The 26,938-nt window shown below is 47.3% G+C and overlaps 1 protein-coding gene across 1 annotated transcript in view; it reads right to left on the bottom strand.

Moving 5' to 3' along the window:
* The window catches only part of CCDC39 (coiled-coil domain 39 molecular ruler complex subunit), a 180,122-nt gene that overhangs the window by 101,511 nt on the left and 51,673 nt on the right, over nt 1-26,938 (bottom strand). Inside the window, exons 7-8 of the mRNA XM_063916326.1 lie at nt 18,930-19,121; nt 15,695-15,798 (exon numbers count right to left, since the gene is read on the bottom strand). Of these exons, the coding sequence (XP_063772396.1) occupies nt 15,695-15,798; nt 18,930-19,121 (296 nt within the window). The remainder of the gene's footprint in view (nt 1-15,694; nt 15,799-18,929; nt 19,122-26,938) is intronic.

Consider the following 26,938-nt stretch of genomic DNA (forward strand, 5'->3'; position numbering starts at 1 on the left):
GCCCTACTGGACATTACGTTTGTCTCCTCACCGTCGACACTGGATTCAGTATCCGTGTCTGGGTCTGTGTCGACCATCTGAGGTAACGGGCGTTTTAGCGCTCCTGACGGTGTCTGAGACGCCTGAACAGGCACTAATTGGTTTGCCGGCTGTCTCATGTCATCAACAGTTTTTTTGCAAGGTGCTGACATTGTCACGTAATTCTTTAAATACGACCATCCAATCAGGTGTCGACTCCCTAGGGGGTGACATCACTAACACAGGCAATTGCTCTGCTTCCACATCATTTTCCTCCTCATACATGTCGACACAATCGTACCGACACCCAGCACACACACAGGGAATTCTCTGATAGAGGACAGGACCCCACTAGCCCTTTGGGGAGACAGAGGGAGAGTTTGCCAGCACACACCAGAGCGCTATATATATACAGGGATAACCTTATATAAGTGTTTCTCCCTTTATAGCTGCTGTTTTATATTAGCTGCCAATAGTGCCCCCCCTCTCTTGTTTTACCCTGATTCTTGTAGCAGGACTGCAGGGGAGAGTCAGGGAGCCGTCCTTCCAGCGGAGCTGTGAAAGAAAATGGCGCTTGTGTGCTGAGGAGAAAGGCTCCGCCCCCTTCACGGCGGCCTTTTCTCCCGCTTTTTTCAGGAAAACTGGCAGGGGTTAAATGCATCCATATAGCCCAGGAGCTATATGTGATGCATTTCTTTAGCCATATAAGGTTTTTATAGTGTTTTATTGCGTCTCAGGGCGCTCCCCCCCAGCGCCCTGCACCCTCAGTGACCGGAGTGTGAAGTGTGCTGAGAGCAATGGCGCACAGCTGCAGTGCTGTGCGCTACCTTATTTGAAGACAGGAACGTCTTCTGCCGCCGCTTCTTCCGGACCTCTTCGCTCTTCTGGCTCTGTAAGGGGGCCGGCGGCGCGGCTCCGGGACCCATCCAGGCTGAACCTGTGATCGTCCCTCTGGAGCTAATGTCCAGTAGCCAAGAAGCCCAATCCACTCTGCACGCAGGTGAGTTCGCTTCTTCTCCCCTTAGTCCCACGATGCAGTGAGCCTGTTGCCAGCAGGACTCACTGAAAATAAAAAACCTATTTAAACTTTTACTTCTAAGCAGCTCAGGAGAGCCACCTAGCCTGCACCCTTCTCGTTCGGGCACAAAAATCTAACTGAGGCTTGGAGGAGGGTCATAGGGGGAGGAGCCAGTGCACACCAGCTAGTCTAAAGCTTTTACTTTTGTGCCCAGTCTCCTGCGGAGCCGCTATTCCCCATGGTCCTTACGGAAGTCCCAGCATCCACTAGGACGTCAGAGAAAATAAGAATTTACTCACCGTTAATTCTATTTCTCGTAGTCCGTAGTGGATGCTGGGTACTCCGTAAGGACCATGGGGAATAGACGGGCTCCGCAGGAGACTTGGCACTCTAAAAGAAAGATTAGGTACTATCTGGTGTGCACTGGCTCCTCCCTCTATGCCCCTCCTCCAGACCTCAGTTAGGGAAACTGTGCCCGGAAGAGCTGACACTACAAGGAAAGGATTTGGAATCCAGAGTAAGACTCATACCAGCCACACCAATCACACCGTATAACTTGTGATAACCATACCCAGTTAACAGTAGAGATGAGCGCCTGAAATTTTTCGGGTTTTGTGTCTTGGTTTTGGGTTCGGTTCCGCGGCCGTGTTTTGGGTTCGACCGCGTTTTGGCAAAACCTCACCGAATTTTTTTTGTCGGATTCGGGTGTGTTTTGGATTCGGGTGTTTTTTTTCAAAAAACCCTAAAAAACAGCTTAAATCATAGAATTTGGGGGTCATTTTGATCCCAAAGTATTATTAACCTCAAAAACCATAATTTACACTCATTTTCAGTCTATTCTGAATACCTCACACCTCACAATATTATTTTTAGTCCTAAAATTTGCACCGAGGTCGCTGTGTGAGTAAGATAAGCGACCCTAGTGGCCGACACAAACACCGGGCCCATCTAGGAGTGGCACTGCAGTGTCACGCAGGATGTCCCTTCCAAAAAACCCTCCCCAAACAGCACATGACGCAAAGAAAAAAAGAGGCGCAATGAGGTAGCTGACTGTGTGAGTAAGATAAGCGACCCTAGTGGCCGACACAAACACCGGGCCCATCTAGGAGTGGCACTGCAGTGTCACGCAGGATGTCCCTTCCAAATAACCCTCCCCAAACAGCACATGACGCAAAGAAAAAAAGAGGCGCAATGAGGTAGCTGACTGTGTGAGTAAGATAAGCGACCCTAGTGGCCGACACAAACACCGGGCCCATCTAGGAGTGGCACTGCAGTGTCACGCAGGATGTCCCTTCCAAAAAACCCTCCCCAAACAGCACATGACGCAAAGAAAAAAAGAGGCGCAATGAGGTAGCTGACTGTGTGAGTAAGATAAGCGACCCTAGTGGCCGACACAAACACCGGGCCCATCTAGGAGTGGCACTGCAGTGTCACGCAGGATGTCCCTTCCAAAAAACCCTCCCCAAACAGCACATGACGCAAAGAAAAAAAGAGGCGCAATGAGGTAGCTGACTGTGTGAGTAAGATAAGCGACCCTAGTGGCCGACACAAACACCGGGCCCATCTAGGAGTGGCACTGCAGTGTCACGCAGGATGTCCCTTCCAAAAAACCCTCCCCAAACAGCACATGACGCAAAGAAAAAAAGAGGCGCAATGAGGTAGCTGACTGTGTGAGTAAGATAAGCGACCCTAGTGGCCGACACAAACACCGGGCCCATCTAGGAGTGGCACTGCAGTGTCACGCAGGATGTCCCTTCCAAAAAACCCTCCCCAAACAGCACATGACGCAAAGAAAAAAAGAGGCGCAATGAGGTAGCTGACTGTGTGAGTAAGATAAGCGACCCTAGTGGCCGACACAAACACCGGGCCCATCTAGGAGTGGCACTGCAGTGTCACGCAGGATGGCCCTTCCAAAAAACCCTCCCCAAACAGCACATGACGCAAAGAAAAAGAAAAGAAAAAAGAGGTGCAAGATGGAATTGTCCTTGGGCCCTCCCACCCACCCTTATGTTGTATAAACAGGACATGCACACTTTAACCAACCCATCATTTCAGTGACAGGGTCTGCCACACGACTGTGACTGATATGACGGGTTGGTTTGGACCCCCCCCAAAAAAGAAGCAATTAATCTCTCCTTGCACAAACTGGCTCTACAGAGGCAAGATGTCCACCTCATCATCATCCTCCGATATATCACCGTGTACATCCCCCTCCTCACAGATTATCAATTCGTCCCCACTGGAATCCACCATCTCAGCACCCTGTGTACTTTGTGGAGGCAATTGCTGCTGGTGAATGTCTCCACGGAGGAATTGATTATAATTCATTTTAATGAACATCATCTTCTCCACATTTTCTGGATGTAACCTCGTACGCCGATTGCTGACAAGGTGAGCGGCGGCACTAAACACTCTTTCGGAGTACACACTTGTGGGAGGGCAACTTAGGTAGAATAAAGCCAGTTTGTGCAAGGGCCTCCAAATTTCCTCTTTTTCCTGCCAGTATAAGTACGGACTGTGTGACGTGCCTACTTGGATGCGGTCACTCATATAATCCTCCACCATTCTTTCAATGGTGAGAGAATCATATGCAGTGACAGTAGACGACATGTCCGTAATCGTTGTCAGGTCCTTCAGTCCGGACCAGATGTCAGCATCAGCAGTCGCTCCAGACTGCCCTGCATCACCGCCAGCGGGTGGGCTCGGAATTCTGAGCCTTTTCCTCGCACCCCCAGTTGCGGGAGAATGTGAAGGAGGAGATGTTGTTGACAGGTCGCGTTCCGCTTGACTTGACAATTTTCTCACCAGCAGGTCTTTCAACCCCAGCAGACTTGTGTCTGCCGGAAAGAGAGATCCAAGGTAGGCTTTAAATCTAGGATCGAGCACGGTGGCCAAAATGTAGTGCTCTGATTTCAACAGATTGACCACCCGTGAATCCTTGTTAAGCGAATTAAGGGCTCCATCCACAAGTCCCACATGCCTAGCGGAATCGCTCCGTGTTAGCTCCTCCTTCAATGTCTCCAGCTTCTTCTGCAAAAGCCTGATGAGGGGAATGACCTGACTCAGGCTGGCAGTGTCTGAACTGACTTCACGTGTGGCAAGTTCAAAGGGCATCAGAACCTTGCACAACGTTGAAATCATTCTCCACTGCGCTTGAGACAGGTGCATTCCACCTCCTATATCGTGCTCAATTGTATAGGCTTGAATGGCCTTTTGCTGCTCCTCCAACCTCTGAAGCATATAGAGGGTTGAATTCCACCTCGTTACCACTTCTTGCTTCAGATGATGGCAGGGCAGGTTCAGTAGTTTTTGGTGGTGCTCCAGTTTTCTGTACGTGGTGCCTGTACGCCGAAAGTGTCCCGCAATTCTTCTGGCCACCGACAGCATCTCTTGCACGCCCCTGTCGTTTTTTTAAAAATTCTGCACCACCAAATTCAAGGTATGTGCAAAACATGGGACGTGCTGGAATTTGCCCAGATTTAATGCACACACAATATTGCTGGCGTTGTCCGATGCCACAAATCCACAGGAGAGTCCAATTGGGGTAAGCCATTCCGCGATGATCTTCCTCAGTTGCCGTAAGAGGTTTTCAGCTGTGTGCGTATTCTGGAAACCGGTGATACAAAGCGTAGCCTGCCTAGGAAAGAGTTGGCGTTTGCGAGATGCTGCTACTGGTGCCGCCGCTGCTGTTGTTGCGGCGGGAGTCCATACATCTACCCAGTGGGCTGTCACAGTCATATAGTCCTGACCCTGCCCTGCTCCACTTGTCCACATGTCCGTGGTTAAGTGGACATTGGGTACAGCTGCATTTTTTAGGACACTGGTGACTCTTTTTCTGAGGTCTGTGTACATTTTCGGTATCGCCTGCCTAGAGAAATGGAACCTAGATGGTATTTGGTACCGGGGACACAGTACCTCCAACAAGTCTCTAGTTGGCTCTGCAGTAATGATGGATACCGGAACCACGTTTCTCACCACCCAGGATGTCAAGGCCTCAGTTATCCGCTTTGCAGTAGGATGACTGCTGTGATATTTCATCTTCCTCGCAAAGGACTGTTGGACAGTCAATTGCTTGGTGGAAGTAGTACAAGTGGTCTTACGACTTCCCCTCTGGGATGACCATCGACTCCCAGCAGCAACAACAGCAGCGCCAGCAGCAGTAGGCGTTACACGCAAGGATGCATCGGAGGAATCCCAGGCAGGAGAGGAATCATCAGAATTGCCAGTGACATGGCCTGCAGGACTATTGGCATTCCTGGGGAAGGAGGAAATTGACACTGAGGGAGTTGGTGGGGTGGTTTGCGTGAGCTTGGTTACAAGAGGAAGGGATTTACTGGTCAGTGGACTGCTTCCGCTGTCGGCCCAAGTTTTTGAACTTGTCACTGACTTATTATGAATGCGCTGCAGGTGACGTATAAGGGAGGATGTTCCGAGGTGGTTAACGTCCTTACCCCTACTTATTACAGCTTGACAAAGGGAACACACGGCTTGACACCTGTTGTCCGCATTTCTGGTGAAATACTTCCACACCGAAGAGCTGATTTTTTTGGTATTTTCACCTGGCATGTCAACGGCCATATTCCTCCCACGGACAACAGGTGTCTCCCCGGGTGCCTGACTTAAACAAACCACCTCACCATCAGAATCCTCCTGGTCAATTTCCTCCCCAGCGCCAGCAACACCCATATCCTCCTCATCCTGGTGTACTTCAACACTGACATCTTCAATCTGACTATCAGGAACTGGACTGCGGGTGCTCCTTCCATCACTTGCAGGGGGCGTGCAAATGGTGGAAGGCGCATGCTCTTCACGTCCAGTGTTGGGAAGGTCAGGCATCGCAACCGACACAATTGGAGTCGGACTCTCCTTGTGGATTTGGGATTTCGAAGAACGCACAGTTCTTTGCGGTGCTACTGCTTTTGCCAGCTTGAGTCTTTTCATTTTTCTAGCGAGAGGCTGAGTGCTTCCATCCTCATGTGAAGCTGAACCACTAGCCATGAACATAGGCCAGGGCCTCAGCCGTTCCTTGCCACTCCGTGTGGTAAATGGCATATTGGCAAGTTTACGCTTCTCCTCCGACAATTTTATTTTAGGTTTTGGAGTCCTTTTTTTACTGATATTTGGTGTTTTGGATTTGACATGCTCTGTACTATGACATTGGGCATCGGCCTTGGCAGACGACGTTGCTGGCATTTCATCGTCTCGGCCATGACTAGTGGCAGCAGCTTCAGCACGAGGTGGAAGTGGATCTTGATCTTTCCCTAATTTTGGAACCTCAACATTTTTGTTCTCCATATTTTAATAGGCACAACTAAAAGGCACCTCAGGTAAACAATGGAGATGGATGGATACTAGTATACAATTATGGATGGACTGCCGAGTGCCGACACAGAGGTAGCTACAGCCGTGGACTACTGTACTGTGTCTGCTGCTAATATAGACTGGTTAATAAAGAGATGTAGTATGTATGTATAAAGAAGAAAGAAAAAAAAACCACGGGTAGGTGGTATACAATTATGGACGGACTGCCGAGTGCCGACACAGAGGTAGCTACAGCCGTGGACTACCGTACTGTACTGTGTCTGCTGCTAATATAGACTGGTTGATAAAGAGATGTAGTATGTATGTATAAAGAAGAAAGAAAAAAAACCCACGGGTAGGTGGTATACAATTATGGACGGACTGCCGAGTGCCGACATAGAGGTAGCTACAGCCGTGGACTACCGTACAGTACTGTGTCTGCTGCTAATATAGACTGGTTGATAAAGAGATGTAGTATGTATGTATAAAGAAGAAAGAAAAAAAACCCACGGGTAGGTGGTATACAATTATGGATGGACTGCCGAGTGCCGACACAGAGGTAGCTACAGCCGTGGACTACTGTACTGTGTCTGCTGCTAATATAGACTGGTTGATAAAGAGATGTAGTATGTATGTATAAAGAAGAAAGAAAAAAAAACCACGGGTAGGTGGTATACAATTATGGACGGACTGCCGAGTGCCGACACAGAGGTAGCTACAGCCGTGGACTACCGTACTGTACTGTACTGTGTCTGCTGCTAATATAGACTGGTTGATAAAGAGATGTAGTATGTATGTATAAAGAAGAAAGAAAAAAAAACCACGGGTAGGTGGTATACAATTATGGATGGACTGCCGAGTGCCGACACAGAGGTAGCTACAGCCGTGGATTACTGTACTGTGTCTGCTGCTAATATAGACTGGTTGATAAAGAGATGTAGTATGTATGTATAAAGAAGAAAGAAAAAAAACCACGGGTAGGTGGTATACAATTATGGACGGACTGCCGAGTGCCGACACAGAGGTAGCTACAGCCGTGGACTACTGTACTGTGTCTGCTGCTAATATAGACTGGTTGATAAAGAGATGTAGTATGTATGTATAAAGAAGAAAGAAAAAAAAACCACGGGTAGGTGGTATACAATTATGGATGGACTGCCGAGTGCCGACACAGAGGTAGCTACAGCCGTGGACTACTGTACTGTGTCTGCTGCTAATATAGACTGGTTGATAAAGAGATGTAGTATGTATGTATAAAGAAGAATAAAAAAAAAACCACGGGTAGGTGGTATACAATTATGGACGGACTGCCGAGTGCCGACACAGAGGTAGCTACAGCCGTGGACTACCGTACTGTACTGTGTCTGCTGCTAATATAGACTGGTTGATAATGAGATGTAGTATGTATGTATAAAGAAGAAAGAAAAAAAAAACCACGGGTAGGTGGTATACAATTATGGATGGACTGCCGAGTGCCGACACAGAGGTAGCTACAGCCGTGGACTACTGTACTGTGTCTGCTGCTAATATAGACTGGTTGATAAAGAGATGTAGTATGTATGTATAAAGAAGAAAAAAAAAAACCACGGGTAGGTGGTATACAATTATGGACGGACTGCCGAGTGCCGACACAGAGGTAGCTACAGCCGTGGACTACTGTACTGTGTCTGCTGCTAATATAGACTGGTTGATAATGAGATGTAGTATGTATGTATAAAGAAGAAAGAAAAAAAAACCACGGGTAGGTGGTATACAATTATGGATGGACTGCCGAGTGCCGACACAGAGGTAGCTACAGCCGTGAACTACCGTACTGTGTCTGCTGCGACTGGATGATAAATAATGATATAAAAAATATATATATATCACTACTGCAGCCGGACAGGTATATATTATATAATGACGGACCTGCTGGACACTGTCTGTCAGCAGAATGAGTTTTTTATAGAATAAAAAAAAAAACACCACACAAGTCACACGACGAGTGTTTAACTTTTTCAGGCAATCACAATATAGTATACTACTAACTATACTGGTGGTCAGTGTGGTCAGGTCACTGGTCAGTCACACTGGCAGTGGCACTCCTGCAGCAAAAGTGTGCACTGTTTAATTTTAATAATATGTACTCCTGGCTCCTGCTATAACCTATAACTGGCACTGCTCCCAAGTCTCCCCCACAATTATAAGCTGTGTGAGCACAGTCAGATATATACATAGATGATGCAGCACACTGGGCTGAGCAGTGCACACAGATATGGTATGTGACTGAGTCACTGTGTATCGTTTTTTTCAGGCAGAGAACGGATTATATTAAATAAAACTGCACTGTCTGGTGGTCACTGTGGTCAGTCACTACTAAACTCTGCACTCTCTACAGTACTCCTAAGCTCCAGTAAATCAAGTGTCTCTGTTTAAAATCAATCTCACTCTCTCTCTTCTAATCTAAATGGAGAGGACGCCAGCCACGTCCTCTCCCTATGAATCTCAATGCACGTGTGAAAATGGCGGCGACGCGCGGCTCCTTATATAGAATCCGAGTCTCGCGATAGAATCCGAGCCTCGCGAGAATCTGACAGCGTCATGATGACGTTCGGGCGCGCTCGGGTTAACCGAGCAAGGCGGGAAGATCCGAGTCGCTCGGACCCGTGAAAAAAAACATGAAGTTCGGGCGGGTTCGGATTCCGAGGAACCGAACCCGCTCATCTCTAGTTAACAGTATGAACAACAACTGAGCCTCAATCAACAGATGGCTCATAACAATAACCCTTTAGTAGGCAATAACTATATACACGTATTGCAGAAGAAGTCCGCACTTGGGACGGGCGCCCAGCATCCACTACGGACTACGAGAAATAGAATTACCGGTGAGTAAATTCTTATTTTCTCTGACGTCCTAGTGGATGCTGGGGACTCCGTAAGGACCATGGGGATTATACCAAAGCTCCCAAACGGGCGGGAGAGTGCGGACGACTCTGCAGCACCGAATGAGCAAACTCAAGGTCCTCCTCAGCCAGGGTATCAAACTTGTAGAACTTAGCAAATGTGTTTGAACCCGACCAAGTAGCAGCTCGGCAAAGCTGTAAAGCCGAGACCCCTCGGGCAGCCGCCCAAGAAGAGCTCACCTTCCTTGTGGAATGGGCGTTTACTGATTTTGGATGCGGCAATCCAGCCGCAGAGTGAGCCAGCTGAATCGTGCTACAGATCCAGCGAGCAATAGTCTGCTTCGAAGCAGGAGCGCCAACCTTGTTGGCTGCATACAGAATAAACAGCGAGTCAGACTTTCTGACTCCCGTCGTTCTGGAAACATAAATTTTCAAAGCCCGGACTACGTCCAGCAACTTGGAATCCTCCAAGTCCCTAGTAGCCGCAGGCACCACAATAGGTTGGTTCAAATGAAACGATGATACCACCTTAGGGAGAAATTGGGGACGAGTCCTCAATTCTGCCCTGTCCATATGGAAGATCAGATAGGGGCTTTTACATGACAAAGCCGCCAATTCTGACACACGCCTAGCCGAAGCTAAGGCCAATAGCATGACCACTTTCCACGTGAGATATTTTAGCTCCACGGTCTTAAGTGGCTCAAACCAGTGGGATTTTAGGAAATCCAACACAACGTTAAGATCCCAAGGTGCCACTGGTGGCACAAAAGGAGGCTGAATATGCAGCACTCCCTTTACAAACGTCTGAACCTCAGGCAGTGAAGCCAGTTCTTTTTGAAAGAAAATGGATAGGGCCGAGATCTGAACCTTTATGGACCCTAATTTGAGGCCCATAGTCACACCTGACTGTAGGAAATGCAGAAAACGACCCAACTGGAAGTCCTCTGTAGGGGCCTTCCTGGCCTCACACCAAGCAACATATTTCCGCCATATGCGGTGATAATGCTTTGCTGTCACATCCTACCTAGCTCTTATCAGCGTAGGAATTACTTCATCCGGTATACCCTTTTCCGCTAGGATCCGGCGTTCAACTGCCATGCCGTCAAACGCAGCCGCGGTAAGTCTTGGAACAGACAGGGCCCCTGCTGCAACAGGTCCTGTCTGAGAGGCAGAGGCCATGGGTCCTCTGTGACCATCTCTTGAAGTTCTGGGTACCAAGTCCTTCTTGGCCAATCCGGAACAATGAGTATTGTTCTCACTCCTCTTTTTCTTACTATTCTCAGTACCTTGTGTATGAGAGGAAGAGGAGGAAACACATATACCGACTGGAACACCCACGGAGTTACCAGTGCGTCCACAGCTATCGCCTGAGGGTCCCTTGACCTGGCGCAATATTTATTTAGCTTTTTGTTTAGGCGGGACGCCATCATGTCCACCTGTGGCCGTTCCCACCGATTTGCAATCTGCTCGAAGACTTCTTGATGAAGTCCCCACTCTCCCGGGTGGAGGTCGTGCCTGCTGAGGAAGTCTGCTTCCCAGTTGTCCACTCCCGGAATGAACACTGCTGACAGTGCTTGTACGTGATTCTCCGCCCAACGAAGAATCCTTGTGGCTTCCGCCATCGCCACCCTGCTTCTTGTGCCGCCCTGTCGGTTTACATGGGCGACTGCCGTGATGTTGTCTGACTGAATCAGCACTGGTTGGTCTCGAAGCAGGGGCTCCGCTTGACTCAGGGCGTTGTATATGGCCCTTAATTCCAGTATGTTTATGTGCAGACGAGTCTCCTGACTTGACCACAGCCCCTGGAAGTTTCTTCCCTGAGTGACTGCCCCCCATCCGCGGAGGCTTGCATCCGTGGTCACCAGGACCCAGTCCTGTATGCCGAACCTGCGGCCCTCGAGAAGATGAGCACTCTGCAGCCACCACAGAAGAGACACCCTGGCCCTCGGGGACAGGGCGATCAGCCGATGCATCTGAAGATGCGATCCGGACCACTTGTCCAACAGATCCCACTGAAAGATCCTGGCATGGAACCTGCCGAAAGGAATGGCTTCGTATGACGCTACCATCTTTCCCAGGACTCGCGTGCAGTGATGCACCGACACCTGCTTTGGTTTCAGGAGATCCCTGACCATGGTCACTAACTCCTGAGCCTTCTCCTCCGGGAGAAATACCTTCTTCTGTTCTGTGTCCAGAATCATGCCCAGGAAGGGCAGACGCGTCGTAGGAATCAGCTGCGACTTTGGAATATTCAGAATCCAGCCGTGCCGTAGCAACACTTCCTGAGAGTGCGCTACGCTGACCAACAACTGCTCTCTGGACCTCGCCTTTATGAGGAGATCGTCCAAGTACGGGATAACTGTAACTCCTTGCTTCCGGAGAAGTACCATCATCTCCGCCATTACCTTGGTAAAGACTCTCGGTGCCGTGGATAGACCAAACGGCAACGTCTGGAATTGGTAATGGCAGTCCTGTACCACAAACCTGAGGTACTCCTGGTGAGGCGGATAAATGGGGACATGCAAGTACGCATCCTTGATGTCCAGAGATACCATAAAATTCCCCTCTTCCAGGCTGGAAATGATCGCTCTGAGCGATTCCATTTTGAACCTGAACTTTTTCATGTAAATGTTCAAGGATTTTAAATTTAGAATGGATCTTACCGAACCGTCCGGTTTCGGTACCACAAACAGTGTGGAATAGTAACCCCTTCCCTGCTGAAGGGGGGGTACCATTATTATCACTTGCTGGAGGTACAGCTTGTGAATAGCCGTCAGGACTATCTCCCTCCCCGTGGGAGAAGCTGGCAAGGCGGATTTAAGGTAACGGTGAGGGGGCGTCACTTCGAATTCCAGCTTGTATCCCTGAGATACACTTTGTATAGCCCAAGGATCCACTTGTGAGCGAACCCACTGGTTGCAGAAATTTCGGAGACGCGCCCCCACCGCTCCTGGCTCCGCCTGTGGAGCCCCAGCGTCATGCGGTGGACTTAGTGGAAGCAGGGGAGGACTTTTGTTCCTGAGAACTGGCTGCATGGTGCAGCTTCTTTCCTCTACCCCTGCCTCTGGCAAGAAAGGATGCACCTCTGACTCTCTTGCTTTTTTGAGAACGATAGGACTGCATTTGGTAATACGGTGCTTTCTTAGGCTGTGAGGAAACCTGTGGCAAGAAAGTCGACTTTCCAGCTGTCGCTGTGGAAACGAGGTCCGAGAGACCGTCCCCAAACAATTCCTCACCCTTATAAGGCAAAACCTCCATGTGTTTTTTAGAGTCGGCATCCCCTGTCCATTGCTGAGTCCATAAGACCCTCCTGGCAGAAATGGACATTGCATTTATTCGAGAGCCCAGCAGGCAAATGTCCCTCTGGGCAACCCGCATATATAAGACGACGTCTTTAATATGGCTAAGTGTTAGCAATACGGTATCCCTGTCCAGGGTATCCAACCCCTCTGACAGAGTATCTGTCCATGCTGCAACAGCACTGCACATCCAAGCTGAAGCAATAGCCGGTCTCAGTAGAGTACCAGAGTGTGTATACACAGACTTCAAGATACCTTCCTGCTTCCTATCCGCAGGTTCCTTTAGGGCGGCCGTATCCTGAGACGGCAGGGCCACCCTTTTAGATAAGCGCGTCAGGGCCTTGTCAACCCTAGGGGAGGATTCCCAGCGTAACCTATCCGTTGGCGGGAACGGGTACGCCATTAGTATTCTCTTGGGAATCACCACTTTCTTATCAGGGGAAGACCACGCTTCTTCACATAACTCATTTAATTCATGTGACGGGGGAAAAGTCACTGGCTGCTTTTTCTCCCCAAACATATTTACCCTCTTGTCAGGGACAGGGTCAGCCTCTGAAATGTGTAATACATTTTTCATTGCAATAATCATGTATCGGATGGCCTTAGTCATTTTGGGCCGTAATAGTGCCTCATCCTCGTCGACGCTGGAGTTGGACTCCGTGTCGACATCTGTGTCAACCAACTGAGTGGGCGTTTTTGAGACGCTGACGGCCTCTGAGGCGCCTGGGCAGGCCCGGGTTGAGAGCCCGGCTGTCCCCCGGCAGCAACATAATCAAATCTCTTATGTAATGAGTTTACATTGTCATTTAAGACCTTCCACATATCCATCCAATCAGGTGTCGGCACCGACGGGGGCGACACCACATTTATCTGCACTTGCTCCGCCTCCACGTAACCCTCCTCATCAAACATGTCGACACAGCCGTACCGACACACAGCACACACACAGGGAATGCTCTGACTGAGGACAGGACCCCACAAGGTCTATGGGGAGACAGAGAAAGAGTATGCCAGCACACACCACAGCGCTATATACACAGGGATACACACTACCAGCAGTGAATTTTTCCCAATAGCTGCTGTATCAATACACCTTTTGCCTAAATGTATGTGCCCCCCTCTCTTTTTACCCTCTTAGTGCCAGGAGACTGCAGGGGAGAGCCTGGGGAGCGTCCTTCCAGCGGAGCTGTGAAGAGAAATGGCGCTGGTGTGCTAAGGAAGAAGGCCCCGCCCCCTCAGCGGCGGGCTTCTGTCCCGCTGTTTCTGACTAAAAAATGGCGGGGGTTTTACACATATACAGTCACAGACTGTATTATGTGTCTTTTTTATGCCAAAGGTATTCTTATTGCTGCCCAGGGCGCCCCCCCCCCCAGCGCCCTGCACCCTACAGTGACCGGAGTGTGTGGTGTGCAGTGGGAGCAATGGCGCACAGCTGCGGTGCTGTGCGCTACCTTAATGAAGACAGAGTCTTCAGCCGCCGATTTCATCACCAACTTCTGATCTTCTGGCTCTGCGAGGGGGACGGCGGCACGGCTCCGGGAACGGACGACCGAGGACCTTTGCCTGTGTTCGAACCCTCTGGAGCTAATGGTGTCCAGTAGCCTAAGAAGCGCAACCTAGCTGTGAACAGGTACGTTTGCTTCTCTCCCCTCGGTCCCACGTAGCAGTGAGTCTGTTGCCAGCAGATCTCACTGAAAATAAAAAACCTAACATTACTTTCTTTACTAGCAGGCTCAGGAGAGCCCACTAGGTGCATCCAGCTCTGGCCGGGCACAGATTCTAACTGAGGTCTGGAGGAGGGGCATAGAGGGAGGAGCCAGTGCACACCAGATAGTACCTAATCTTTCTTTTAGAGTGCCCAGTCTCCTGCGGAGCCTGTCTATTCCCCATGGTCCTTACGGAGTCCCCAGCATCCACTAGGACGTCAGAGAAATAGCATGCATTCTCATGTCCACAAACCAATGTAGTCCTGCATTTGGAATTCAGTGACTTGGGGGCAGATGTATTAACCTGGAGAAGGCATAAGAAAGTGATAAACCAGTGATAAGCGCAAGGTGATAAATGCACCAACCAATTAGCTCCAATATGTAAATTAACAGTTAGCAGCTGATTGGCTGGTGTGTTTATCACCTTGCACATGTCACTGGTTTATCACTTCCTTATGCCTTCTCCAGGTTAATACATCTGCCCCATTGTTAGTTCTTGACATCAAAATGTAATCTGTTGACACTGCTGAAGCTTATGATCTGAGTCTCTGTATGAATACTCATATACTGTCTGTACTTCTTTTGTGAAACACTTCAAAAAATGTAAAAATACATAATAGGATAAGTAGTAAATGATGCTAAAGTTTCAATCAGAGCATTAAGTAGGTACATATTAAGTAAAGTTTAGTTCTGTGATTTGTACGGTTAGGAGTGTATTCAATAACTGTTGTAAGCTGCAGTCTTGTCGGAAAGATGGCAGCTTCCGACAGAAATAGGTCGGAAAGGGGTACCGACCTATTCAATAGGGGCTGATTTTTTTTTCCAACAAGACGGGAATTCCCGTCTTGTCGGAAAATACGTGGATCGGCGGAATAGCCACCGATCTGCGTGCTTTTGTCGGAAATGTGGCCAAATCCGACAGATTTTGGCCCCCTTTCCGACAAACTCAATCCGACTTGAAAACAAGACATGTCCCCCCGCAGCCAGCTCCTCCCGCTGGCCGCCGATCTCTGCTCCCCCTGCCACCGTCCCGCTCACGCCTGCTGCCGTTAATCCTCCCACCGGCCGTCGCCATCTGCACCCCTGGCCACTGCTGTCAGCGCATCTGCAGCCGCTGACAGCAGCGGCACCACAGGACACTCTGTACGGCCAAATACGACAGTCGGATTTGGCCGTCCATTGAATAGGGGTTGTCGGATCCATTCCGACAACTGCATGTCGGAATGGATTCGACTCTTATTGAATATACCCCTGAGGCTTAATTAAGAGTATTCTTTCTTATAACTGACTCATGACTCAATTACATGCACCTTACGAATATCATTCAGTCTTCATTAAGTAACAGTTCTGAATAAACACTGAGTAAAATATTATTTGACAACAATGGTTCAGTTTGCATAAAAAATGCTTTAAACACTTCCCAGGGAAATAATATACTGCACGTCTTAAACTTATTGATGCATACAATACCTTTCTTGTTTCTTCCGAATTTCTTTCTTCAGATTGTTAATTTGAATTCTCATAACTTCTAATTCAGACGCTGTCCTATCAACAGTCCCTTTTAGGGTATCCAACTGTAAATAAAAAAAACTAATGACTGTCTCTATCCTCTGTTTGTGTATTCTAGCAATACATTTATGTGGACATGGGCCCTCATTCCGAGTTGTTCGCTCGCTAGCTGCTTTTAGCAGCATTGCACACGCTAAGCCGCCGCCCTCTGGGAGTGAATCTTAGCTTAGCAGAATTGCGAACGAAAGATTAGCAGAATTGCGAATAGAAATTTCTTAGCAGTTTTTGAGTAGCTCGAGACTTACTCAGCCATTGCGATCAGTTCAGTAAGTTTCGTTCCTGGTTTGACGTCACAAACACACCCAGCGTTCGCCCAGACACTCCCCCGTTTCTTCAGACACTCCCGCTTTTTTCCCAGAAACGCCAGCGTTTTTTCGCACACGCCCAGAAAACGGCAAGTTTCCGCCCAGAAACACCCACTTCCTGTCAATCACAGTACGATCACCAGAACGATGAAAAAACCTTGTTATGCCGTGAGTAAAATACCTAACTTTTGTGTAAAATAACTAAGCGCATGCGCTCTGCGAAGCTTGCGCATGCGCAGTAAGCGACTAATCGCAATATAGTGAAAATCGGCAACGAGCGAACAACTCGGAATGACCCCCATAATACTGAAATATTCATGAATCAAGAGACAAAGAGCACAGTAAGTATATACAGAAGTGACCTCATTCATCCTCTACTGTGTGCCATATGGTGCAAGATGCATTATACACTTAGCTGTTCTGCCACGGACAGTGGTTCTCTGTCTTTCATACCACGGCTCACTCCTATTGGTCCACTGTCTGCTGTCTGTTTCCTACCTTAGTGACCTAGTCGTATACCGCTGCTGTATGCAGTGTTTTGCCGCAAATGTTGTGCGAATAAAACATTTGACACAAAACTGCGTGGTAGGACAAATGGCGTGTTTTGGTATACCAAACTAGGCTATTTAGTATGATTTGAGAATAACTCAGTAGGTAAACAAGGTCACATCTGTATTACACACTTTTTAGAGAACAATATCTCTTCGATATGGGATTGCTCAGTTAAGCCGTTTATTTGGAGCTAGAATGCAGGGGTACTCCTGATCTAGTTCTATATACTGTACACTGTGACAGATATTAAATGTATGAGTCTTCTAATCAGTGCTCAACGTTTAGGTGCAAAGAAAAGATTCTCATTTGGCAAACTCAGAGGTAGAACATAAAAGGTCAGCTAACAGTTTCCAAACCTTCATCCAGGGTACAACATCCTTCCTCTGTACTTTTCTAACCAGTGGGCAGCTAGGTCGCTTATCATTTTTCTTAAAGGGCCTGGCTGTATGAATAAGAGATATGTGTTCAGCTGCAGTCCACTCCTCAGCCAGTCACTGAGGTCTCTATTTGTAGTTCAGGACTTTATTGAGCTCCTGTCTTGTGCAAATCGGTGAATGGACACCTATCTGTGTCCAACCTGACTGAGCCTGAAGTATTTTCTACCTGCCTCCTATAATCCACACCACAGTCCTTCATCAGGCTGACTCAGGAGCTTTCCACTGATCCTAAAATGCATCGGGAGCTAATTAAGGAGAAACCATGGGTGTGGTTGTTCGCACCAGTCATAGTCATGTGTGCATGTAATCATGTAATGCTGTGTGCGCATATATATGTATACACAGTATATAAAATTCTGTCAACGTTTTAATATATTTTTCATATTTTCGTCAAATATATTGAAACGTTGACAGAATTTTGTCCGCTATTCCTTTGAATGAAAGTGCTGAGTGCCGCGCCTCCAAGCTGTTCTACATTTGTACAAGCGAGGGTACCAGCTTAAGTATTTTGACTACTATGGAGTGCCAGACCCCCTGGACTTATATATATATGTATAATGCCAAGAGGTGAAGTGGGAAGAAGGAGGACATAGAGCAGAGAGCTTTTGAGTAACAAGTGCATTTGAAGGAAAACGCTTGAAGCAGTGCAAGCTGTTAGAGTATGATTTGGCGAGGTAGTGAGTTCCAAAGGCGGGGAGCAGTGCAGAAGACATCTTGAATGTAGGAGTAGAAGAAGGTAATCAATGCAAAGGTGAGGTAAAAGAGGAAGAGCGGGGTGAATGAGAGGGATGTGGATTGAGAGAAGGTCAGGGATATAAGAAGGATAGCAGTGTTGAAGTGCTTTGAAGATTAGAGTGAGGAGTTTAAACAGGATTTTGTAATGTAAGGAAGCCAGTGAAGGAGTTGAAGGAGAGGCTGAATTAAAGCACAAGGATAGGAAGAGAATTGAGCTGCAGCACTGAGGATGTATGTAAAAGGGGAGAGTTGGGAGAGAGCAAGCTCTGAGAGTAGGAAGTTACAATAGCCCAAGCGAGAGATAGCAACAAGGAGATGAATAAGAGATTTAGCAGTCTGACAGTTGATGAATTCTAGAGATGTTGCATATGTGGAAACAGCAGTATTGGTACATGGCATGTGGGGAGTGAAGGAGTGGAAAGAGTGAAGGATGGCAGCGGACTTGTGTGACAGAGGAAAGGACACTGCTGGTAACAGTAAGAGAGAGGTTGATGAAAAGGGAGTCCGGGGGTAGTTTAAATATGTTTAGTTTAAGAAAGGGCAAGGACTTTTAGGAAGAGGTGGGAGAGCGACAGTTGGAGATAAGAGAGAGGGTGCAGGAGAGGTATATTTAAGTATTATCAGCATAAATGTAATGAAGATAGAAAGATGCAGATATACTTATTTTATTGCCCTTGTGTGCTCTTCATTGTAAGCCAACATTTTGGGTCACTTATTAAAAGGAGTACCCACAGGGGAAATAAACTAGCTGTGGCATTTTTGTAGTGCAGTTTAAGTTAAAACAAACACCCACATTGTTGCTTTATGTAACACCACAGTTTTCCTGTGCACTAGCTATCATAAATGATGCAAACTATGTATTATGTTTCTCTTGCCAGAGGTAACTCAATAGATAGAAGTACAATTCTTGATTATTATTTTTTTAGTACTTCCTTTTCTATCTTGAGAATCAGTTATTTCCCATAACCTGGAATCAATATCACAATAACATATGGTTGGATTAATAACTAAATCGTTGAACACATAAGATGCTGTTGTATCAGGCTGGATTTGAGAGTACCTAGTATAGTTCTAAATCAACAGTAATGAGAAGTATCTCAATGTTACCTCATCCTGTAGTTGACCACGAACAGTTTCTTGCTCCTGATAGTCCAGCCTCAGTTTGGCAGTACGTCTTTCTACAATGGAAATCTTCTTTTCATATTCCTGGTTATTCTCACTTTCGCTGTTCAGAAACTGGATTTTCTCCTTAATTATATTTTCTCTCTCTCGTAGCTCTTGTTTGACCCGCGCTAATTGCTGAGATAAAGATGAATGTTATACAGATGCACTTGTTCACATTCATTTTTGCAATATACAGTAATATATATGCTGTGCTAGATCCTTAATAGAAAAAAATGACTGTATAGCATGATCTATATGCAAACTTAGTAATGATACCAGTTGCTAGTGAACAGATGTGCTGCGGTTTCATAAATAATGATTAAGCTCAGCATTGTACAGCAGGACACACGTAGTCATTATTCTTGCCAAATTGCAAATGAGGTGAAAGCAATGGGGGTAATTCCAAGTTGATCGCAGCAGGATTTTTGATAGCAATTGGGCAAAACCATGTGCACTGCAGGGGGGGGGGGGGGGGGGGCAGATATAACATTTGCAGAGAGAGTTAGATTTGGGTGGGTTATTTTATTTATGTGCAGGTTAAATACTGGCTGCTTTATTTTTACACTGCAAATTAGATTGCAGATTGAACATACCCCACCCAAATCTAATTCTCTCTGTACATGTTATATCTGCCCCCCTGCAGTGCACATGGTTTTGCCCAATTGCTAACAAAAATCCTGCTGCGATCAACTTGGAATTACCCCCAATGTGCAATCACAGTAATCCGCTACAGTATGTGGAAAATGGTCATTCCTGCTCAAATGGCTACCACCATGGCTGCACTGCTCTAGATTTAACAGTATTAGGACGGACGGACGGACGGACGGACGGACGGACGGACGGACGGACGGACGGACGGACGGACGGACGGACGGACGGACGGACGGACGGACGGACGGACGGACTTTCCCCAAATTTCCAAAATGTTTGCTTAATATATTATGTGGTAATTCAATAAAATACTCTCATTGTCAGATATCCTCAATGACAAGGCAAGTATTTTGGAAGTGATCACTTCACAGGTAACAATATACTCCAGTGCCATAATACTAGTAATAAATCAAATCTATATATTTTGCTTCAGTTATACTTACAATAAGGAAAGCATGTCAAAAATGCTGCAATGAGTGGCACAGTCATTGTCAAGACTGAGGTTTGTGGTGAATCCAAGTCGTGAGATAAGGAATCGGTGGTGCTTTTAAATAATAGCCGAGCCGGTCGTATAAAAGTCCTTTTCATAGATTTACAATACAATAGCCAGGCACAACTGGAAAAGCCCCAAAGGTCGAAAAGCTGGGGTGCTCGTGGTGTCACAAATACAGAGATCCGGACTGTTACAGGAGTCCGGAGGGTGCAATCGGTGTGGCAACGAGACGGAAAGCGGCAAACTGTAGGTCTCAAATCAGGTCGGAATCCTCTCAGGAAGTGAAGCTGGACTAAGATCTGTGGAAGTTGTATCAGCTGCTGGGATGAGCTTTGAAGCACAGGACTGCAAAGGGACTAGGACATCACACAGCTCCTTAGGGTAGACGATGCACTAGCACTTGCTGCTGGATCAGAGGCCAGCAAAATACCCCTCCTGATTGGCCAGTGGCACCAGCAGCAGCAGTCAACAGACGATTGGAGCAAACAAGTCACCTGAGGAAAATCCAAAATGGCGGCCGCGGCACTTCTGGTTTTCAAACAGACCCTTGTCCCAAATCCAGGATGGCAGCCACTGCACTTCCGGATTTCAAAACGGACCCCATACTGAGTCCAGAGACCCCCGACAGCCTGACAGCCACTAACCCATGCCACCTCCAGATGGCCCCCACCAGAGCGCGCAAACCGGTAAGTCCAGACACGGGAGCATCTCTGCAACCCGGACCGTGACATTACCCCCCCTTTTTTGGGTGGCTCCAGGACACTGTCTCGGTTTATCTGGGTTCTCAGCGTGGATTATTTTAATCAATGCAGGAGCCTGGATGTCAAAAGAATCCTCCCACAAACGTTCCTCTGAGCCATAGCCCTTCCAATCCAGAAGATACTGAAGATGGCCATACTGATTTCGGGAATCAAGGACCTTCTCTACCTCAAACTCAATTCCATGATTCGTGAGCACCCGAGGGGGACAAGGTAGTGTCCTCTGAAACAAATTCAACACTAAAGGCTTTAGCAAGGAAACATGAAAGCAGTGATCACGCTCAGCAAAAAAATTATTTAAAAAATTGGGGTCCTACGCCACTTTTCTGGGTCCCATCACATATTATTGGGGGGTGAGGGCAGGCAGCAGTTGGGACAATGCTGGGGGAAAAGGAGGGGTGTATATATATATATATATATTGTCTCCAGAATAAGGCATAAGAAATCGCTGGGTGGGGGCCTTTGCACATTTTTTTAAACCGTGCCCAGATTGCTCTGTGGACACTTGTGTTTTTAAAGAGCTCACAGATACTGCCCATTTGCTTTGTGGATGCAAATAAAAAAATTTAACAGCTCCCAGAAACTGTCCCCACTTGCTTGCTTGACTGATAGCCAGCCCCTATACTGCCCCCACTTGCCAGCTACACAGAATGCCCCCCAGTAACAAACACTCGACGTGTTTGAAAAACACGCCATGCTGACGTCAGTGTGGTGCAGCTTTCGGACGTGTCTCTGTGCTAGGAGGGTTGAGGGAAAGCCGTTAAAATACCGCTAGTTGGGATCCCGATGGTCACGGCAGACGCCAGAATCCCGACTAGCAAGGAAATGCCGCCGCCAGAATTACGGCAAAGTAGGTGATACTCCCTCTATGAGTGTCCACAACACCTATAGAGGGAGAATATAACCTGTGGCGAGCGTAGCGAGCCACCAGGCCTGCATCGTGGTGAGCCCGCAATGGACTTCCTAGCGCTCGCCCCGCTGTCGGCATACTGTTGGCCGGAATGCCGCTGTCTATATACTGATTGCCCTGGCATCCCGGCCGCCGGTCATTCATACTGAACCCGGGGTGAGTGCCGGTGACAGGCAGCAGGGGATTTTTGCTGGGCTGACTGCCAGAAAAATACAGCCCGGGGAGAACTCTGTATTGTACCTGGTGACCCCTACCCACAGACCTGTAATACTGCAATGACAGCACCCCTCAATCTGTTTTATTGCCCTCACAGAATTCCTCTCCCACCCATTTGTCTCTGTAAATCCCCCCCACACACAAGTCTGTCATACTGCTGCCCCTCCCCCACGGCCATACCCCGTTACTCCTGGGCCCTGACCTTACCGGCTGCCTGCAGAATCTCCCTCCTCAGCCCCCCCTGTACTTGACCAGCTCCTCCATGCTCCACTCACAGTGCTGCTGATACCCAACGAACTTCTGTAGCGCCTTCTCCAGCTTCCGCTCCACCGTCACACATTGCTCCATGTCCACGGATGGCGGTGCTGGGGAGTCCAGGGGCCTTCCTCAGGCAAGAACAGCTCCTCAACTGGGGCCAAATCCTCCACTGCCAATGTAACTTGTGCTGGGCTGGGACGGCCTCTCCGCCAGTACAGGTCTCTTGCTCTCTGCGCTCGGGTCTCCTCTGTGCACTCCCCGGGTAATGCCGGCTCGGACATAGCTGCTGTGATCGGCTGTACGCGGCTGAGCCACTCAGGGCAGGGTTAGCCAGATGCTGCTCAAGTTATCATTGGAGCAGCGCGCTGGTGGGCAGGAAGGAGGGATGTACCGGGAGACACCTCGATGGGGATTGGCTGAGGTGGGACTCAGAGCTGAGCGCGTCCTGCAGGACCCACTCATTTTTTAAAAATGAGTCCTTTGCTGCCCATAGCGCGTAAAAACGCGCTATTTCGCGTATTTTGCAATCACTGAATGAAAGGAGGATGGGATCCTCAGAAATGATGGAAGTTGCAATCTGTACGATACTGGGTTGATGACTTTTATAACAGAGTAAGGACCAATAAAACGTGGGGCAAACTTCATGGATGGCACACGAAGCCGCAAGTTACATGTGGACAACCATACTTGATCTCCAACGTTGAACTTAGGCACAATTCTACGTTTCTTATCTGCCCAATGTTTGTAGCAATCAGAAGATCTTTGTAGATTCTGACAAATTTTCTTCCAGATTCTTGAAAAGTCATCCAAAGAACGAGTTACCGCAGGAATATCCAAAGGAGGAATTGACCTGAACTCCAGAGGACGGGGGTGTTGACCGTAGGTTACAAAGAAAGGAGAGGAGGAGTGTTATGTGTTATGTGTTGTTATGGGCAAATTCTGCCCAGGGTAGGTAGTCGACCCAGTCATCCTGATATTTAAGCGGAGGAAGGTTTCTAGGTCCTGGTTGACCCTTTCTGTACTTCTGTATGTTTGGGGATGATAAGCGGTGGAGTAACTGAGTTGAATTTGAAGGGAGCACCAACGTGGTCTCCAAAACTTTGCTACAAATTGCACTTCCCTGTCAGAGACAATTTCAACTGGAAGACCATGTAATCTGAACATTTCTTTGATGAACAGCTGGGCCAGCTCTGAAGCTGATGGTAATCCCTTTAATGGTACGAAGTGGGCCAGTTTAGAAAATTGGTCCACCACTACCCAGATGATGGTAAATCCTTTTGAGGGAGGCAATTCCATGATAAAGTCCATGGATAAATGCGTCCAAGGACGCCTAGGTATTGACAGAGGAAGTAACGCACCTGACGGAGGTAGCCAAGGGACTTTATGCTGAGCACACTTAACACAGGATGAGATGTAATCGAAAACGTCTGGTGTCAAGGAAGGCCACCAGTAGGAGCGCTGGATGAATTAAATTTTTTGTGTATTCTGGTGTGCCCAGCAAACTTGGATGCATGAGCCCAACTCCGTAGTTTTAGACGTAAGGCCTCAGGTACAAAAGTTTTTCCTAATGGAGGTTGGACCTTGGTAGCTGGAAAGACTTGTGAATCCAAAACTGGGTATGAGGAAGGAGTCTCGGCAAACAGCTGTAAGGAAAAGGAGCTAGAGCGCATCTGCCTTGACATTCTGTGAGCCAGGTCGAATGGTTAACGTGTAGTTGAAGTGGGAGAAGAAAGAGGACCACCGAGCCAATCAAGGACTGAGACACTGTAGATTTTTAAGAAAGATCAGGTTTCGGTGATCCGTGTAGACCGTAACTGGGTGTTTAGCTCCTTCAAGTAGATAATGCCATTCTGAGAGGGACAATTTTACTGCTAGAAGTCCTTGTTCTCCGATGGTATAATTCCTCTCAGCAGGAGAAAATTTCCTCAAAAAGAATCCACAAGGGTGCAAACGATTGTCTTCAAATTTCTGTGACAGGACCGCCCCTACCGCTTCAGGTGACGCATCTAGTCTCGGGAACAGACAATGGGTAAATTCGGCCCTGAGGTGGAATCTTTACGGGCAAGACATCGATGGCGCAATCCCAATCCCTGTGCGGTGGCAAAATGTCGGCCCCTCTTTTGCAGAAGACATCAGAAAATGAAGCATACTGCAATGGTACTGCTGCTGAAACTGAAATATCAACTTTATTAAGAGGCTTAACAGAAGAAAGACAGGAGAAAAAACAAGATTTACCCCAACTAAAAATTTGCATACTCTGCCAATCAATCTGAGGATTATGCTTCCTAATCCATGGCAACCCAAGCACTATTGGATGTGAAACCTTTGGCAAAACTAAAAAGTTTATCATCTCTTTATGTAAGGCCTCCACATGAAGACAGACTGGGAAAGTCTGGTGGGTAACAGAACCTCCAGAAATCTGGCTTCCATCTGCGGTGGTGATAGAAATGGAGCGGTCCAACTTCACTACTGGGATTTGCAGCTGCGACACTATATCTGCCGATATAAAGTTCCCAGCTGCTCCAGTATCTAGAAGAGAAATAGGTATTTGAGATTTGTGGGGTAGATAAAGCAACACTTCAAACTGAGGTTCAGACTGAGGCCCTCATTCCGAGTTGTTCGCTCGCTAGCTGCTTTTAGCAGCTTTGCACACGCTAAGCCGCCGCCTACTGGGAGTGAATCTTATCTTAGCAGAATTGCGAACGAAAGATTCGCATAATTGCGAATAGAAATTTCTTTGCAGTTTCTGAGTAGCTCGGGACTTACTCTGCCACTGCGATCAGTTCAGTCCTTTTCGTTCCTGGTTTGACGTCACAAACACACCCAGCGTTCGCCCAGACACTCCCCCGTTTCTCCAGCCACTCCCGCGTTTTTACCAGAAACGGCAGCGTTTTTCCGCACACACCCATAAAACGGCCAGTTTCCGCCCAGAAACACCCACTTCCTGTCAATCACACTCCGATCACCAGAACGATGAAAAATCTTCGTTATGTTGTGAGTAAAATACCTAACTTTTGAGTAAAATAACTAAGCGCATGCTCTCTGCGAACCTTGCGCATGCGCAGTAAGCGACTAATCGCAATATAGCGAAACTCGGCAACAAGCGAACAACTCGGAATGAGGGCCTGAGATGGAGACTGCAGAAGGACTCCTAACCTAGTGTCTCCTGGGCTTGTTAGAAGAGGGAGTTTCCCGGACAAGCCGAACAAGCAGCTACCAAATGACCTGAAGCTCCACAATACAGGCAGAGATTCTCACGGCATCGACGCTAGCATTTCTCAACCGTAAGCCGAGTTCTATTCATTTGCATTGGCACCTCCGGAGGATTTACAGCTGGCGGGACAGTAGATGGAGGTGGAGGTTGATAGCGGAAATAGTCTCTCCGACTATTCTCTGATTGTCTCTCCTGTTAACACAGATCAGAGAGATTAAATCGTCCAATTTGGGCGGTAGGTCCTGCATTACAAGATCGTCTTTGAGACGTTCAGAGAGACCGTTCCAGAATGCTGATATCAATGCCTCCTCATTCCAGCGTAATTCGCTGGTGAGAGTTTGAAAGTGAATGATGTATTGGCCAATAGGCTTATTTCCCTGATGGAGCCTCATAATTTCGATGGATGCAGAGGTTGTCCTCCCTGGCTCATCAAAGATTTTCTGGAATGTGGAAAGAAACTTAGCATAGTCACTTAGGAGTAGATCTCCCTGCTCCCCCAAGGAAAACACCCATTCCAGAGCGGCCCCAGATAATAAAGACACCATGTAGGCCACTTTAGAAAGAAATGGAAATTACCCTAGGGTAATTAACTCCTGGCGCTAGATGCGGAGATTCAACACAGCAGCTAAACAAATACAGGTTGGTCAGACCTCAAAAATAGAGATACATAAAAAAAGAACATAAAGCGCTTAGTGGTCACGTATGAAATGAGTAGGTCTCAGCAATCCACATATTAAATGATTAAAGAATTTAATACAACAAAAAAAATTATTAAAAGAACAAAATATTCCACATTTAAAATGTAAATGAAGATACAGTAAAATTGCTGCTTAAAGTCCTGCTCCCAAATGGGAATATTAGTCTGAATCAGATAGACTTCAAATGACCTGTTCCTTTTTAGCAAGAGGATATAGCTTTCATATCCACTTTTAATAATGAAAGTATGCAGATTAAAAGAAAGGTCTGTAAAAATGTCAAGATTCTCAACCAAGATGCTTTACTCAGGGGCCATATAACAAATAGACCCAAGTTTATTTTTAGGAAAAATAGATCTCTTAAAAATATACTTGCCCCCAGCTTTATTAAGAAAGTAACTCTTAGAGAGAATGAAGTGACTCCACAGGAAAACTGGTTACCATCTAGACCAAAAGGTTTTTTTCGTTGTGGGGCCACTAGGTGTACTACTTGCAAACATATGTCCAGAAAAACAAAACATCTTTCAGTTAGGGATGGAGAAGAATATATGCTCACTAGTTTTATGAATTGTGATACAACATATATTATATACCTTTTGTCCTGCGGTTGCAATCAGAGGTATGTAGGACGCACTACAAAAAGTATAAAAGTGTGATTTATGGAACATCGCAGAAATAATAAGAATTTACTTACCGACAATTCTATTTCTCGTAGTCCGTAGTGGATGCTGGGGACTCCGTAAGGACCATGGGGAAT

Source organism: Pseudophryne corroboree, chromosome 4, assembly GCF_028390025.1.
Source record: "Pseudophryne corroboree isolate aPseCor3 chromosome 4, aPseCor3.hap2, whole genome shotgun sequence".
In the NCBI taxonomy this organism is placed as follows: domain Eukaryota; kingdom Metazoa; phylum Chordata; class Amphibia; order Anura; family Myobatrachidae; genus Pseudophryne; species Pseudophryne corroboree.